Source organism: Pseudorca crassidens, chromosome 11, assembly GCF_039906515.1.
Source record: "Pseudorca crassidens isolate mPseCra1 chromosome 11, mPseCra1.hap1, whole genome shotgun sequence".
NCBI classification, from domain to species: Eukaryota; Metazoa; Chordata; class Mammalia; order Artiodactyla; family Delphinidae; genus Pseudorca; species Pseudorca crassidens.
Window position 1 is genome coordinate 44,846,349 of NC_090306.1, and position 16,946 is coordinate 44,863,294.

At 43.4% G+C, this 16,946-nt stretch overlaps 1 protein-coding gene across 7 annotated transcripts in view; it reads left to right on the top strand.

The window, feature by feature from the left end:
* The window catches only part of SLC4A8 (solute carrier family 4 member 8), an 83,239-nt gene that overhangs the window by 33,886 nt on the left and 32,407 nt on the right, over positions 1-16,946 (top strand). For 6 of the 7 annotated variants that reach the window (XM_067696576.1, XM_067696580.1, XM_067696574.1 and 3 more), the window contains 6 exons: positions 122-209; positions 1,214-1,360; positions 2,217-2,317; positions 8,354-8,528; positions 9,139-9,272; positions 10,061-10,306. In XM_067696576.1, the coding sequence (XP_067552677.1) occupies positions 122-209; positions 1,214-1,360; positions 2,217-2,317; positions 8,354-8,528; positions 9,139-9,272; positions 10,061-10,306 (891 nt within the window). The remainder of the gene's footprint in view (positions 1-121; positions 210-1,213; positions 1,361-2,216; positions 2,318-8,353; positions 8,529-9,138; positions 9,273-10,060; positions 10,307-16,946) is intronic. The other variant, XM_067696581.1, reaches the window with a different exon arrangement.

Below are 16,946 nucleotides of genomic sequence, written 5' to 3' on the forward strand. Positions count from 1 at the left end.
ATTGAAGGTACTGTGATGATTTCTGTTTGATAGAAAAGAGAAATGTTCTGCTGTTTAGAGAGGAAAGATGCCACTTCTTTATATTTACTTACATAATTTAATCCTTTTTGTGTGTTGCCAGATTTTTGTTTATCCTACTGGGTCCAGTAGGGAAAGGTCAGCAGTACCATGAGATTGGCAGATCCATGGCCACCATCATGACAGATGAGGTACGCACACCCCTTCTGCTTTTCATGCATTCGTCTTGTAGATGTTTATTGAGCATTTACTCTGTGCCAGGCATTGTGCTAGTCATTGGGGATAAAATAATTATAATCGTGATGTTTGCTGGAAAGCAGTACAGGTCACGTCTCTGAGGACCAAGCCCTCTGGGGGATTTTTCTTCCTCTGTCATCTCTCGCTTTTTGAATAATCAAGGATGCAGAGAAATCTTTCTCTGGGAAAATTATTTTTGCCAAGTAGGATACCTAGAGAGAAAGATATTAAGGCTGACTTAACTTTCTAGATCTAGAAGATGGTTAATTAAATACATCCAAGCTATTTACATAAGGAAACCTCACCCCCATTTCACGTAAATGAGACCAGTTAGTATAAAGGTCAGGGGGATGCTCTCGGGCACTGTCATGTGAATGTACCAGGGTGACTAGACGCTTCGGCTGCCGTGGTCCTGAACCCCCACTGCATCCCTGCTGAGGACTGTGCTGCTCAGGTAAGTTGCAAAGTAAGGCCTTGAAGAGGCCTCTGTCTTAGCAGGCAGAGGGGCGTGGGCTGTGTTTTATCAGCTGTCTTTGGCTCGGAGGCATATTGGAGGCATATGAGGAACCTTTCTGAGGAATTCCATGCAGTTTTTTCTACCCGTTATGATCAGGAAAATTCCTCATGCATCTTGGCTTTTGTTCCATTCTTTCTCATGCATCTTGGCTTTTGTTCCATTCTTTGAAGAGATAACAGAATTATAAAACTTTCGAGTCATCTTATCTCTTTCTATACTAATAGACATATATTTAGTTCTTTTTGACTCATCTCATCTTTAGATTCTTTTTTTTATTGTTTTATCCTTGCACTTCTCTAAGTGCTAACGTTATCTACATTTCAGATCCCCATGACAGAGATAAAAATCAAGAGGTTTTATTCATCTTTCACCATCTCCACTGGTGATTGTTTTAAGTAAAGTGACTTTTAGTTTTCCTGAGGACATTTTTCTTCTCTGTAGATTTTTCATGACGTGGCATATAAGGCGAAAGAGCGGGACGATCTCCTGGCGGGGATTGACGAGTTCCTAGACCAGGTGACGGTGCTGCCTCCAGGGGAGTGGGACCCCTCCATTAGAATTGAGCCACCCAAAAACGTCCCTTCCCAGGTAATGTATGCACATGAGCCAGTGGTGGCTTAGTGTCGCTTACTGAGTGCACACCATGGACAAAGCAGAGACCGTGAGGGTGTATGCTAAATAAGTTGAGATGTGGTTCTGTTTCTGGGCATCTAGCATGTCAGAACAGTAATAAAATATGAATGTGCAGTAACATAGATTGGCTCAGGTGTGGTGGGGCCAGTCAGGATTACCCTGGGATGAATTTTAAGCCAACTTTTGAAGGATTGATGTAGAATGGCAGAGAGGAGAGGAGAGGACATTTCTTGGGAGCATGTCATGAACGAAGCCATTAAATGAAAAGAGGTAGTTGTATAGAGAGAGCAAATAGAGTCCCTCACACTTTTTTTGAGAGGTTAAAGATGGAAGGGAACTTCTACTGTACACTAGTCCCCAGGCCAAGTGCTTTACATATGCTAATTCAACCTCCCGGTAACATCTCCATATAGGTATTGTTGTTCTTTGTTTTACAAATGAGGAATAAAAAAACCATCTTCAAGGTTTTAAGGTAAAGATTACACACAGATTTGAAACTTGAACTTAGGTCACATCTGATGCCAAAGCCTCCACTTTTCCGTCTCTGGGTGAGACAGTTAGGTATCAGCAGAGAGGAGGAGAAATTTTTTTTTTTTTTCAGGAAAGTCAGTAAACGCCTCCAAATCAGTAAATGCATTTGAAAGCTATAACAAAGAATTGGCTATTTTGGGGCTGCTTTTGGATTTTCTCATCACCAACCCCCACCCCCACCCCCCACCCCCACCCCCACCCCACCCCCCCACCCCCGCCCCCAGCAGGAAAGACAGAATACAGGGCTGAGTTTGTTAATTTTGCGGTCTTCTGTTAAAAGGAGAAAAGGAAAATGCCTGGAGTTCCAAATGGAAATGTTTGCCACATAGAACCGGAACCACATGGGGGCCACAGCGGGCCAGAACTTCAACGCACTGGGCGGTAAGTTCTGGAATGTTTCACAGCTGATACTGCTTACCGGACAGAAGTTGTATAAAGGAATGAGGCATCCTCTTTACTTTCAGCCTTCTTCTCTGTAGTATCTTTATTGGCTGGGAATTACTTTTCAAATGGAACCACTGACTATAAGTATTACAAATATATCAAATATTATATTCATTCATTCAAATTTCTCAAACCACCTAACATGTTCTGTCTCCCCTCCTGGCCTTGCCCCAGGAGGGAAGACAGAACACGTTCCCTCTGATTTGAACACTTGTCCCCTTCCTCATTTCCTGGCTGACTGCTTCTTATCCTTTGACGCAGCTTAGGTGTCACTTCCTTTGGAGAGCCTTGCAGGACCCTCTTTAGAGGAGGTTAGGTGTTCCTGCTAGGTGGTGTCCCAGCTTTGAGCTCTGTCCCTTGCCTACCTGCCACCCTCCCCCCAGCCACCTGTTATAGTCCTGATCATGCTTTATTACTATTTATTGATTTGATGTCTTTCCTGCCAGAATGTTTGCTCCATAAGGGCAGGGACCCCATTATATTCCTAGCACCCAGCACAGTGCCCTGCACAGAGTAGGCACTCTATTAATATCTGGTGAATGAATGAATGAGTAAATGAATGCTTTTAGAATGATGTCTGTTCTGTAGCATGAATGGACAAGGTATGGATAAATATTGAATGGTTAAGTTAAGAAACCCCTTGAGGTGGGGAAATAGGTACTATTTTAGGTGTGTGTCTCAGAATAGGCAACCTACTCTTTTGGGCCCAGATTTTAGGACAGATGTCCAAGGAGGAGGTTCTCCATGGTAGGTGAGGACAGCAGGTCCCCAGGCTGGGAGGCTTTATATTCCAGGTAGGGAGGCAGTAGAAGAGGATGGTATTTGGGGTTGGAGTGGCATCCAGAGGTGTCCCCCAGATCGTGGGAGAAGGTTCAGTCTATGGCTCTGGCTCTGTAAGTTGTGCTTATGTCTAAGAAGGATCTGTTGGGCGGAGATTCCCAGGACAGGACTCAGATGATGGAAAGGAGCTTTCACTGTCCTCTATTCTATTGCTTTCACCTTATTTTTTCCTCCTTGCTTGAAGTTGCTTTCCTTATTTCCCTATCCTCAGTGCCCTGCCTAATGGAAACTCAAGGTTGTTTTTTTTTTAATTGTGGAGAGCGATTTAGTTTTGCATTCTTGGAAATTCAGGGAGAGAAAGGAGAGGAGACTGAGAAGCAGGAGAGAATGGCACTTAACCAGCAGTGTCCTGATGGGGAGTATGCATCTGGTGGAAGGAATGTATTAGAGGGCGGGGAAGGATAACTGGGCTCTGGGGAGGGATCACCGGAGGAAAGGAGGAGCCTTTTGATGGAAGGGGTCACTGAAAAGAGGGAGCAAGCTCCAAGAGTAAGTTTCACATTTTCTTTACAGTTGGAAGGGGTCCAAATTGGATGGGGAGGCCTGGTATTGAGAAGCAGTTCGAAGGAAGCATCTGTCTTTAGAATAGTTTCCAGGATTGAGACTGTCTTAGATGAAGTGGTGTTTTTTTAAAATTTATTTATTTATTTATTTTTGGCTGCGTTGGGTCTTCATTGCTGCGTGTGGGCTTTCTCTACTTGCGGCGAGCGGGGGCTACTCTTCGTTGCAGTGCGCAGGCCTCTCACTGCGGTGGTTTCTCTTGTTGCGGAGCACGGGCTCTAGGTGCGAGGGCTTCAGTAGTTGTGGTTCGCGGACTCTAGAGCACAGGCTCAGTAGTTGTGGCGCATGGGCTTAGTTGCTCCGCGGCATGTGGGATCTTCCCGGACCAGGGCTCGAACCCGTGTCCCCTGCATTAGCAGGCGGATTCTTAACCACTGCACCACCAGGGAAGTCCTAAGGTGGTGGTTTTTTTTTTTTTTTTTGCGGTACGCAGGCCTCTCACTGCTGTGGCCTCTCCTGCTGCGGAGCACAGGCCCCGGACGCGCAGGCTCAGCGGCCATGGCTCACGGGCCCAGCCGCTCCACGGCATGTGAGATCCTCCTGGAACGGGGCCTGAACCCGCGTCCCCTGCATCGGCAGGTGGACACTCAACCACTGCGCCACCAGGGAAGCCCAAGATGGTGTTTTTTAAGGGAAGGGTCTTGGGTTTGGATTTGATAGAATTTCAGAGTTATGATTTATCCTTTTGACTGTAAAGCCAACAGCTTTCCTTCAAACACATAATCCATGCAGAGGTGAGATCTCATCTTTCTTTCGGTGTCAGAAAGAGGAGAATAAACTAGGCGGGCAGTCACTTATAGTCAATTCCACATGGGGGTTTGGGAGCTCATTAGATTGGATCTCAACAGTTATAGAATCTTGGAAATGGTGCCTGTCATCCCAAAAGAAAATCCTGTAGAGCCAGGACTGACATACACTTAATCAGCAACCCCAGGTACCTTTACTCACAAACTCAAATGGGGTTTGAGGAAGTTCTCCCATAATGTTGAGTGAGGAGCTGCTGGAATTGACAAAGCTGAAAGGAAGGGTCATCTGGACTCAGAGCCTCACTCGGCTTACTGTGGGAGATGCTGCCTCTTCCTGAGCTCCGGAAGTTTTCCTCAGTCCTCAAGACACATGACCTTCCTCCCCTTGTAGCCTTTTAGTCCAGGTGACCTAATGCTCATATTGGGGATCATAGTTCATGCCAGCTCTGGCTCTTTTCCCAATCTCAAATTACGTAGGGGTGAATGTGAACCTTCCCCTGCAGGTGGGCATCCTAGAATTTTCTGGACCTTCCTGGACTTCACCGAGTAAAGATGCGTTAGCCTGGGCTTTATAATTCTTCATACCTTTAGCTGTGTTTCTCTGAGGTGGGGCACAACCTGGGGGTACCATCCTTGTCGGATGGAGAGGTATTTAAGATGCGGTAGTGTAGGCTCTAAGAAGATGGGAAAGGAGGCAAAGTTGAGAACGGTCTGAGTTGTGTATGATCTGACCTGCCAAGCCAGGGCTGAGACAGTGTCTTGGGCCTCCCTGATGTTGACATAGGCCATGATGCCAAGGCATTCCCACATAGAACGAAGAGGAAAGTCTGACTAGAGTGTTCCGAGGCCAGAAGCTTCATGGCAGAGAGGATACTGTGCAAAGGGGTTTTCCAAGGTACATTTGTGTACCTCACTGGGGAGGCCACGTCTGGGAAGGGTTGATGAAAGAGAAGAATCAGGAGCTGCTATCTCGATGATCGCCCCCCACACTTCAAACAGGTTTCTTCCAAAGCACAGCAGACAAATGGATGGCTGGCCTGTCCCTAAAGCCCTCCTGAGAGGGCTTCCTAAGTCAGTGCACCAGAGCCTAGGGACCCTCTACACGGGTAAGTCCTTTCTTGCATCAAGCTTAAATTCATATCCCTGTGTGCCTCCTGCCCATCCCCCCCCACCCCAACTTGAACACCAAGGGTAGTGTTGAAAGGGAAAGGGAGTCCCAAACGTGGAGGGAAGCATCCGTGTCTGATTACTATCTGTGCTAGATGTGCTGTTACGGTCTGCGTGAGTGAGGGATGAGGCTGACGCCATAAACAGTATTCGGAAATCATTCTGTTAATTTATACCATCAATAGGAGCCTCAGATCTTTTCTCTCTCCTTTCAATCACTAGGCAGACAGATGTCCTTCCTTTCTGTGGCTTCTCATCCGTCCGTTTCACATAAATCTTTTGCCCGTTACTCACAGACACTCCTCCCTGAATAATGAGCCTCCCACATCCAGGAGGACCAATCATGGCAGCATCATAGGGTGAGGCTCATTACTGTAGAAGGTAATTCTCCCAGAATAACACCCTTCAGAGGAAGGTCACTGGTGATTGGGAGGTGATATTCACACGGTACTAAAGATGCTATGTTGGCTAAGGACCTAGAAACACTTGAATCTTGCCCCAGACTAATCACGGTTGCCCGTAAGGTCCTTGAGGGGCTATCCACTCAGAGGAGAAAGCAGGACCAAGTGACATTTTATTACAGACTGTAACCTTGGTCCCAAACCCTGAGGCGGAACGCTTATGCTCTAGGTTAGACCCTATGGATGGCTCCTTACCTCAGGTTTGCTAGACAGGCTAAAACCAAAGCAGGTCACAAGGCTGGCTTTGCCTTTCTCCCCTAAACCCAGACCCAGATTGTGATGTTACTGCTGTAAGGTGAAGAAGGATGAATCCCAACTGTGCCCCTCAAACCAGAGGAAAAGAGCAAGTGGGTCTAACAGAACAGCATGTGCTTTTGAATGGAGAAAGAGAGCTGCCTGGGCCTTCTCCCCGGGCATACAGGTCCCAGGCCTTGTGTGACACAGGGCAAAGAGAAAGAAGGAGCTAGCCAAGCCTCCTTTCATGAGAGAGTAGCTCGGTTTTTTGTTTTTGTTTTTTTAGTTTTTTATTATAGAAAATTTCAAACATAAACAAGAGAGGACAGTGTAATGAACCCCCCACGTGACCATCAATAGTTATCAACATTTTGCCAATCTTGTTTCATCTATTTCTCCCCCACTTAATTGTTTTGTTTTTGTTTTCTAGATTATTTTAAACCACATCACCAGTAGCATGTCATTTCCCCTGTAACTACTTGAGCAGGTATCCCTGTCCGATAAGGACATTTTGAAAAACGGCTATTATGCCATTATGAAATCTAACAAAATTAACAATAATTCTTTAAATTGTCTCATGCTCAGTCCATATTCACCTTTTTGTGGTTGTCTTAGCGACATCTTTTTAGAGTTCATTTGTTTGGCATAGGATCCAATGGAGGTTTGCATTTGGTTTTTATGTTCCCATTCTGTAACAGCTCTCCTCCTTTTTCTTCCTATGTCATTCATGTGTAGAAGAAACTAGGTAATTTGTCCTGTAGAACGCTGAATGGCTCTCTTTGTTACTCACCTAACAGCTTTTACCCTGGTGCAGCGATTCCACTCTTAGCAAAAGTGCCCCAGTCTGGGAATACTCCTCCTCCTTGGTGTAGGACACCTTGCTCTCGATCTGTCTCATGCTTGGGAAGTGGAGAGGGGTCCTGAGGTCCTGCCACCAAGTCCTGTTAATTCTGCCTCCTGATTAGCCCTTGAATACACACACTTCTCCTCTTTCCAATCCACAGCCTCCTGTCTTGCCCTACGTTCCACTCATTACACCCCCATCAGAGGGATCCTTCCAGAATGCCTGCTTACTTACGCTGCTTCCCTGTTTACAGTCCTTCAGTACTTGACACATAATTGGGATCAAGTTCTAATTCCTTTTTTACAAGGCCTTTGTGACCCAGCTTTTCCAGCATCTCCAGCTTTGTCTATTGGTTTTTGCCCCTCACACTGTCTTATCCAGCCATAACTCAGCACCTTGAGCCCACCATGCGCTCTCATCCCTAGGTGTCATCCATGCCAGCCCCGCTGCCTCATCTGGCTAACTCCTGGTTCATTCTCCAGTCCCCACTGCAATGCCCGTCCCTGTTCTTTGCTGCCATTTGCTCCCTCACAACACTGCCTGTCCCCTGCACTAGATTGTTGGTCCTAGAGAGAAGGGCTGTGTTTGCCTTGCTACTGCTGCATCTCCAATACTTGGCACAGTGCCTGGCATGAAGTATCTGCTACTACTTGTCAACTGCATGAATGAATTATTATGCTAATTTCTCAAGAGTAAGGTGGGTAGTTTTTCAGAGTAAGAAAGTGCATGTGATAGGGGCTTTTTATCTAGAAAATGTATAATAAAACTAACAATTTTAATACCCTGATGCTTTTGTACCTTTCTTCCTAACATCTCAGAACTTGAAGTTTGAAGCTAATACTTAATTTCCTGTTGAATTTTGGGAACTGTTTACTGAATGGGTAATATGCACACCCAAATTAATTCCTTTTATGCTTGGGATAATCATTCGAACTCATGCGATTGGTTGCAGATAGAATCTGTGCTGGCCCCAGAGAGATCTCTTGAACTTGGGGTCACATTGAAGCCAAAATATTACCTCTAATTCAGAGCACATCTGAAGTGCTTTCAGATGTGTGCTGTTGACACGCTTTCCTGGGAGAGGGACTGCGTTAGAGGCCTGTCTGCCATGTTTCCGCAGGCTGTTTGGGGGCTTGGTGCTGGACATCAAGCGGAAGGCCCCCTGGTACTGGAGCGACTACCGGGATGCACTCAGCTTACAGTGTTTGGCCTCCTTTCTGTTCCTGTACTGTGCCTGCATGTCACCTGTCATCACCTTTGGGGGATTGCTCGGAGAAGCCACTGAGGGGCGCATAGTAAGAACTTTTAACCACTTCTCATGGTCCCAAACAAGAGTAAAAATTTTATGATGGCAGCCAAGTCCACTGGGGGGGGAAAGTTCCCTGGGCGAGGACTGAGGAGATTGGATTCTTCCTACTGAATTACTGTGGTCTTCTGACCTCATGCCAGCCAGCAGCACAGCTCTCCCTTTAGAACAGACCCTCTTCTGCTTGAATATCAATTTCAGTAACTGATTGCCCAGTTGCATTGCCCATTGCCCCAAGGATGGAAAATGATATATCAATGTCATATGCAAATAAGATTTAAGGTGACTCTGTATGACAGCCCGTAGTGTGAATGGTATCATTGTGCTTTTCTATGTATATTTATAAATACTGAATTGAGTCATGCAGAACAGGACTTAGTTAAGGAATCACATGTGGATGGATTTGGGCACCTGAATTATCAAAGTGGTATCCATTTACAGGAGGATTAGACTGTGTACACATCACTCTTGCTAAGACGAAATGCAAGCAAATGGCTTGTCAGGCACACCGGAGAGCTGAGTTGGGGCTGCACATAAGCCTGCATCACTCACTGCAGACGGGCTGTGGACTCAGGGATAATCTTTTCTTCCCCTCTCAGAGTGCAATTGAATCCTTGTTTGGAGCCTCCATGACTGGGATTGCCTATTCCTTGTTTGCCGGACAGGCTCTCACCATCCTTGGAAGTACTGGGCCAGTGCTTGTGTTTGAAAAGATTTTGTTCAAATTCTGCAAGTAAGACATTTGGTTTTCTGAAAACTCTATCTGGATGTGTTAGTGTGCTGTTAGGATTGAATGTCAGGGTCCTAGGTGAGTGTAAGTAGGCAAAGAGCATTGTTTGGTCTGTTGCCCTGCCCCCAGGTAGGACCATGCCTAAAATAGCAGATCTCTTGGCCTTAAAGAGCTTTATTAATGTCCTTCAACCACTATTGAAGTCTTGACTTTTTATCTTTAAAAACACTTTCCCTAGCTAATCCAAACTCCTCCATTTCCATTTCCAGTCCATTTTTTTTTTATTTTATTACTTTTTATTGGAGTAGGGTTGCTTTACACTGTTTTGTTAGCCTTCACTGCACAACAAAATGAATCAGCCATGCGCATACAGATACCCGCTCCCTTTTGGACTTCCCTCCCATTTAGGTTACCACAGTGCATTAGGTAGAGTTCCCTGTGCTATACAGTATGTCCACAAGGGCCAGCTCTTTTTTCTTAACTGCAAGAATAGGATCTTAATCACGTCGGGCAGTGATGGCAGAAGTGTGTGGCGGACAGCTTCCACCTCCTCCACTGTCTCTGTCCTTGCTGTGGCAAATACAACCCATAAAGCAAATCTTTGTCACGCCATCCCAGGGCAGCCTTCAGGAGTGAAGTGCAGTCAGAATTAGGGACAAACTGGGTTGCAGTACTGGAAGTGATAATAAGAGATGAACTAACCACGTTTCTGACCCTTTGCCTCCAATGCAGTGGGTCAGAATGTAATGCCATCCACCCCTGATTTTTGATGAACTTTGGTTTTGTTTCAGAGACTATGCTCTTTCATACCTCTCCCTGCGAGCTTGTATTGGACTGTGGACTGCCTTCCTGTGTATTGTCCTTGTGGCAACTGACGCCAGTTCCCTTGTCTGCTACATTACCCGCTTCACTGAAGAAGCGTTTGCCTCCCTGATTTGCATTATTTTCATCTATGAAGCAATAGAAAAGCTGATTCACCTGGCAGAGACCTACCCCATCCACATGCACAGTCAGCTGGACCACCTTAGCCTGTATTAGTAAGTATGCTTTCTGCTTCTTCTTTTTTTAAAAAATAAAGTGAAGGACCTGAGTATAATGGCTGAGGTAGTGTGCCAGGCAGTACTTGTAGCTTCTGTTAAGGAAGTGTCTCGGCCCTCTGGGAAACAGAGCTCAGACATGACGTGGAGACCTGGGGGCCTGCCAGAGGAGAACAGTCAAAAGTGATGAAGGGGAAGATGGATTAAGAGTGAACCTCAGAGGGGACTTGAGAAATGCTTTCCAGGGCATGTCTTTTGGGTCCAGGCATTAAGACAAAAGTAGGCTGCAAATGTAGCAGGGAGAATTCAAGTTAGTTGTTGGGAAGAACTTCTTTTGCAAGGACTTGTGAGGCCTTGGACCACATCAAGATCTCTCTAAGTATATATAGGCTACTCTTACGCATTATCAGGTAGAGAATATTAATAATTCCTTACAGATCCACAGGTCTCTTACTCTGTATGCTAAAGATCTAGAAATCTACTTATTTACCTAGATTTCAACTCAAGAGATTGTATTTTGTTCGGTTATTCAGTATGGTTTGGAGCATTTGGAAAAGGGACAGAGTATTTGGCTGTGTTTTCAACCCTCTAGGAGAGTCTGGTCCTATAAACATTTCTTCTCTGGAATAGTCTTCTCCAAATTATGATTAAATAGAATTCTCCTCATCCTTTAGCTTTGAACATCAAGTTCCCTCCTTCTCGCTGTACCATTCTGATGTGGAAGGTCTGGTTGTGAAGTGAACAATGTCAATGTGAAACTGCCTGAGCAGAAGGCACACTGCATGGAAGTGCCTGCCAGCCAGCCACAGATACACTTTTCTAGATTCTAGCTATCCTTTCATTCACCCTTTAAAAATCAGGACTCATAAAACATGCATTAGAATTTAAAAATGATTTTATTACAGAATAATCACCATTAGGGAGTATAATCTTTGAAGCTAGTGGATTGCCCATTGGCATTGGAGTAAGGTTCATTCTTTGACCTTTTTTAATCATTCATTTAACAAATATTTGTTGAGCACCTACTATGTGCCAGGCACTGTTTAGGCTCTGGAAACATAATGGTGAACATGACAGACAAAGGATCTACCCTCATGAGGCTATATTCTAGTGGGAGAAGACAGACAAAAGTGACCAGCTCTGGACTGAGTAGACTTTGAATCTGGATACTGTAGTTCTTTGTTAATAAAGCTCAAGATGGTATTTTTCTTATATTTCCATTGCATTCCACTGTCGATTCATATAGAGCTGATATGAAGCTAGAACTCCCCAACTCTTCAAGTGATTTTATGTTAATATGTGTGGAACTGATTTTTTAAATAGACTTAATTAAAAAAAAATAATAAATTTATTTATTTAGGCTGCATTGGGTTTTTTTTTAACATTTTTATTGGAGTATAATTGCTTTACAGCCGTGTGTTAGTTTCTGCTTTATAACAAAGTGAATCAGTTATACATATACATATATCCCCATATCTCCTTGCTCTTGAGTCTCACTCCCTATCCCACCCTTCTAGCTGGTCACAAAGCACTGAGCTGCCCTCCCTGTGCTACGCGACTGCTTCCCACTAGCTATCTATTTTACATTTGGTAGTGTATATATACACTACCGCTCTCTCACTTTGTCCCAGCTCACCCTCCCCCCTCCCGGTGTCCTCAAGTCCATTCTCTAGTAGGTCTGCGTCTTTATTCCCATCTTGCCCCTAGGTTCTTCATGACCATTTTTTTTTTTAAGATTCCATATATATGTGTTAGCGTATGGTATTTGTTTTTCTCTTTCTGACTTACTTCACTCTGTATGACAGACTCTAGGTCCATCCACCTCACTACAAATAACTCAATTTCGTTTCTTTTTATGGCTGAGTAATATTCCATTGTATATATGTGCCACATCTTCTTTATCCAGTCATCTGTTGATGGACACTTAGGTTGCTTCCAGTCCTGGCTGTTGTAAGTAGAGCTGCAATGAACATTGTAGTACATGACTCTTCTTGAATTATGGTTTTCTCAGGGTATATGCCCAGTAGTGGGATTGCTGGGTCGTATGGTAGTTCTATTTTTAGGTTTTAAGGAACCTCCATACTGTTCTCCATAGTGGCTGTATCAATTTACATTCCCACCAACAGTGTATGAGGGGTTCCCTTCTCTCCACACTCTCTCCAGCATTTATTGTTTGTAGATTTTTTTTTTTTTTAATATCTTTATTGGGGTATAATTGCTTTACAATGGTGTGTTAGTTTCTGCTTTATAACAAAGTGAATCAGTTATACATATACATATGTTCCCATATCTCTTCCCTCTTGCGTCTCCCTCCCTCCCACCCTCCCTATCCCACCCCTCCAGGCTGTCACAAAGCACCGAGCCAATATCCCTGTGCCATGCGGCTGCTTCCCACTAGCTATCTACCTTACTACGTTTGTTAGTGTGTATATGTCCATGACTCTCTCTCGCCCCGTCACAGCTCACCCCTCCCCCTCCCCATAACCTCAAGTCCGTTCTCTAGGAGGTCTGCGTCTTTATTCCTGCCTTACCCCTAGGTTCTTCATGACATTTTTTTTTTCTTAAATTCCATATATATGTGTTAGCATATGGTATTTGTCTTTTTCTTTCTGACTTACTTCACTGTGTATGACAGACTCTAGGTCTATCCACCTCATTACAAATAGCTCAATTTCGTTTCTTTTTATGGCTGAGTAATATTCCATTGTATATATGTGCCACATCTTCTTTATCCAGTCATCTGTTGATGGACACTTAGGTTGCTTCCAGTCCTGGCTGTTGTAAGTAGAGCTGCAATGAACATTGTGGTACATGACTCTTTGAATTATGGTTTTCTCAGGGTATATGCCCAGTAGTGGGATTGCTGGGTCGTATGGTAGTTCTATTTTTAGGTTTTAAGGAACCTCCATACTGTTCTCCATAGTGGCTGTATCAATTTACATTCCCACCAACAGTGTATGAGGGGTTCCCTTCTCTCCACACTCTCTCCAGCATTTATTGTTTGTAGATTTTTGATGATGGCCATCCTGACCGGTGTGAGGTGATACCTCACTGTAGTTTTGATTTGCATTTCTCTAATGATTAGTGATGTTGAGCATCCTTTCATGTGTTTGTTGGCAATTTGTATATCTTCTTTGGAGAAATGTCTATTTAGGTCTTCTGCCCATTTTTGGATTGGGTTGTTTGTTTTTTTGATATTGAGCTGCATGAGCTGCTTGTAAATTTTGGAGATTAATCCTTTGTCTGTCGCTTCATTTGCAAAAATTTTCTCCCATTCTGAGGGTTGTCTTTTCGTCTTGTTTATGGTTTCCTTGGCTGTGCAAAAGCTTTTAAGTTTCATTAGGTCCCATTTGTTTATTTTTGTTTTTATTTCCATTTCTCTAGGAGGTGGGTCAAAAAGGATCTTGCTGTGATTTATGTCATAGAGTGTTCTGCCTGTTTTCCTCTAAGAGTTTGATAGTGTCTGGCCTTACATTTAGGTCTTTAATCCTTTTTTTTTTTTTTTTTTTTTTTTTTGCGGTATGCGGGCCTCTCACTGCTGTGGCCTCTCCTGTTGCGGAGCACAGGCTCCGGACGCACAGGCTCAGCGGCCATGGCTCACAGGCCCAGCCGCTCCGCGGCATGTGGGATCTTCCCGGACCGGGGCACGAACCCGTGTCCCCTGCATCAGCAGGCAGACTCTCGACCACTGCGCCACCAGGGAAGCCCTCTTTAATCCATTTTGAGTTTATTTTTGTGCAGGGTGTTAGGGAGTGTTCTAATTTCATACTTTTACATGTACCTGTCCAGTTTTCCCAGCACCAGTTATTGAAGAGGCTGTCTTTTCTCCACTGTATATTCTTGCCTCCTTTATCAAAGATAAGGTGACCATATGTGCGTGCGTTTACCTCTGGGCTTTCTATCCTGTTCCATTGATCTATATTTCTGTTTTTGTGCCAGTACCATACTGTCTTGATTACTGTAGCTTTGTAGTATAGTCTGAAGTCTGGGAGCCTGATTCCCCCAGCTCTGTTTTTCTTTCTCAAGATTGCTTTGGCTGTTCGGGGTCTTTTGTGTTTCCATAGAAATTGTGAAATTTTTTGTTCTAGTTCTGTGAAAAATGCCAGTGGTAGTTTGATAGGGATTGCACTGAATCTGTAGATTGCTTTGGGTACTATAGTCATTTTCACAATGTTGATTCTTCCAATCCAAGAACATGGTATAGCTCTCCATCTATTTGTATCATCTTCAATTTCTTTCATCAGTGTCATAATTTTCCGCATACAGGTTATTTGTCTCCTTAGGTTTATTCCTAGGTATTTTATTCTTTTTGCTGCAATGGTAAATGGGAGTGTTTTCTTTTCTTTTTTTTTTTTTTTTTTTTTTTGCGGTACACGGGCCTCTCACTGCTGTGGCCTCTCCGATTGCGGAGCACAGGCTCCGGGCGTGCAGGCCCAGCGGCCATGGCTCACGGGCCCAGCCGCTCCGCGGCACATGGGATCCTCCCGGACCACGGCACGAACCTGTGTCCCCTGCATTGGCAGGCGGACTCCCAACCACTGCGCCACCAGGGAAGCCCCTGGGAGTGTTTTCTTAATTTCACTTTCAGATTTTTCATCATTAGTGTATAGGAATGCAAGAGATTTCTGTGTGTTAATTTTGTATCCTGCTACTTTACCAAATTCATTGATTAGCTCTAGTAGTTTTCTGGTAGCATCTTTAGGATTCTCTATGTATAGTATCATGTCATCTGCAAACAGTGACAGCGTTACTTCTTCTTTTCCGATTTGGATTCCTTTTATTTCTTTTTCTTCTCTGATTGCTGTGGCAAAAAATTCCAAAACTATGTTGAATAATGGTGGTGAGAGTGGGCAACCTTGTCTTGTTCCTGATCTTAGTGGAAATGGTTTCAGTTTTTCACCATTGAGGATGATGTTGGCTGTGGGCCTGTCATATATGGCCTTTATTATGTTGAGGTAAGTTCCCTCTATGCCTACTTTCTGGAGAGTTTTTATCGTAAATGGGTGTTGAATTTTGTCGAAAGCTTTCTCTGCATCTATTGAGATGATCATATGGTTTTTCTCCTTCAATTTGTTAATATGGTGTATCACATCGATTGATTTGCATATATTGAAGAATCCTTGCATTCCTGGGATAAACCCCACTTGATCATGGTGTATGATCCTTTTAATGTGCTGTTGGATTCTGTTTGATAGTATTTTATTGAGGATTTTTGCATCTATGTTCATCAGTGACATTGCCCCGTAGTTTTCTTTTTTTGTGACATCTTTGTCTGGTTTTGGTATCAGGGTGATGGTGGGCTTGTAGAATGAGTTTAGGAGTGTTCCTCCCTCTGCTGTGTTTTGGAAGAGTTTGAGAAGGATAGGTATTAGCTTTCCTCTAAATGTTTGATAGAATTCTCCTGTGAAGCCATCTGGTCCTGGGCTTTTGTTTGTTGGAAGATTTTAAATCACAGTTTCAATTTCAGTGCTTGTGACTGGTCTGTTTATATTTTCTATTTCTTCCTGGTTCTGTCTTGGAAGGTTGTGCTTTTCTAAGAATTTGTCCATTTCTTCCAGGTTGTCCATGTTATTGGCATATAGTTGCTTGCAGTAATCTCTCATGATCCTTTGTATTTCTGCAGTGTTAGTTGTTACTTCCCCTTTCTCATTTCTAATTCTATTGATTTGAGTCTTCTCCCTTTTTTTCTTGATGAATCTGGCTAATGGTTTATCAATTTTGTTTATCATCTCAAAGAACCAGCTTTTAATTTTATTGATCTTTGCTATCATTTCCTTCATTTCTTTTTCATTTATTTCTGATCTGATCTTTATGATTTCTTTCCTTCTGCTAACTTTGGGGTTTTTTTGTTTTTCTTTCTCTAATTGCTTTAGGTGTAAGGTTAGGTTTTTTATTTGAGATGTTTCTTGTTTCTTGAGGTAGGATTGTATTGCTATAAACTTCCCTCTTAGAACTGCTTTTGCTGCATCCCATAGGTTTTGGGTCATCGTGTTTTCATCGTCATTTGTTTCTAGGTATTTTTTGATTTCCTCTTTGATTTCTTCAGTGATGTCTTCGTTATTAAGTAGTGTATTGTTTAGCCTCCATGTTTGTATTTTTTACAGATTTTTTTCCTGTAATCGATATCTAGGGTCATAGCGTTGTGGTCGGAAAAGATACTTGATACGATTTCAATTTTCTTAAATTTACCAAGGCTTGATTTGTGACCCAAGATATGATCTATCCTGGAGAATGTTCCATGAGCACTTGAGAAGAAAGTGTATTCTGTTGTTTTTGGATGGAATGTCCTTTAAATATCAATTAAGTCCATCTTGTTTAATGTATCATTTAAAGCTTATGTTTCCTTATTTATTTTCATTTTGGATGATCTGTCCATTGGTGAAAGTGGGTTGTTAAAGTCCCCTGTTATGAATGTGTTACTGTCAATTTCCCCTTTTATGGCTGTTAGTATTTGCCTTATGTACTGAGGTGCTCCTATGTTGGGTGCATAAATATTTACAATTGTTATATCGTCTTCTTGGATTGATCCTCCCTTGATCATTATGTAGTGTCCTTCTTTGTCTCTTGTAATAGTCTTTGTTTTAAAGTCTATTTTGTCTGATATGAGAATTGCTACCCCAGCTTTCTTTTGATTTCCGTT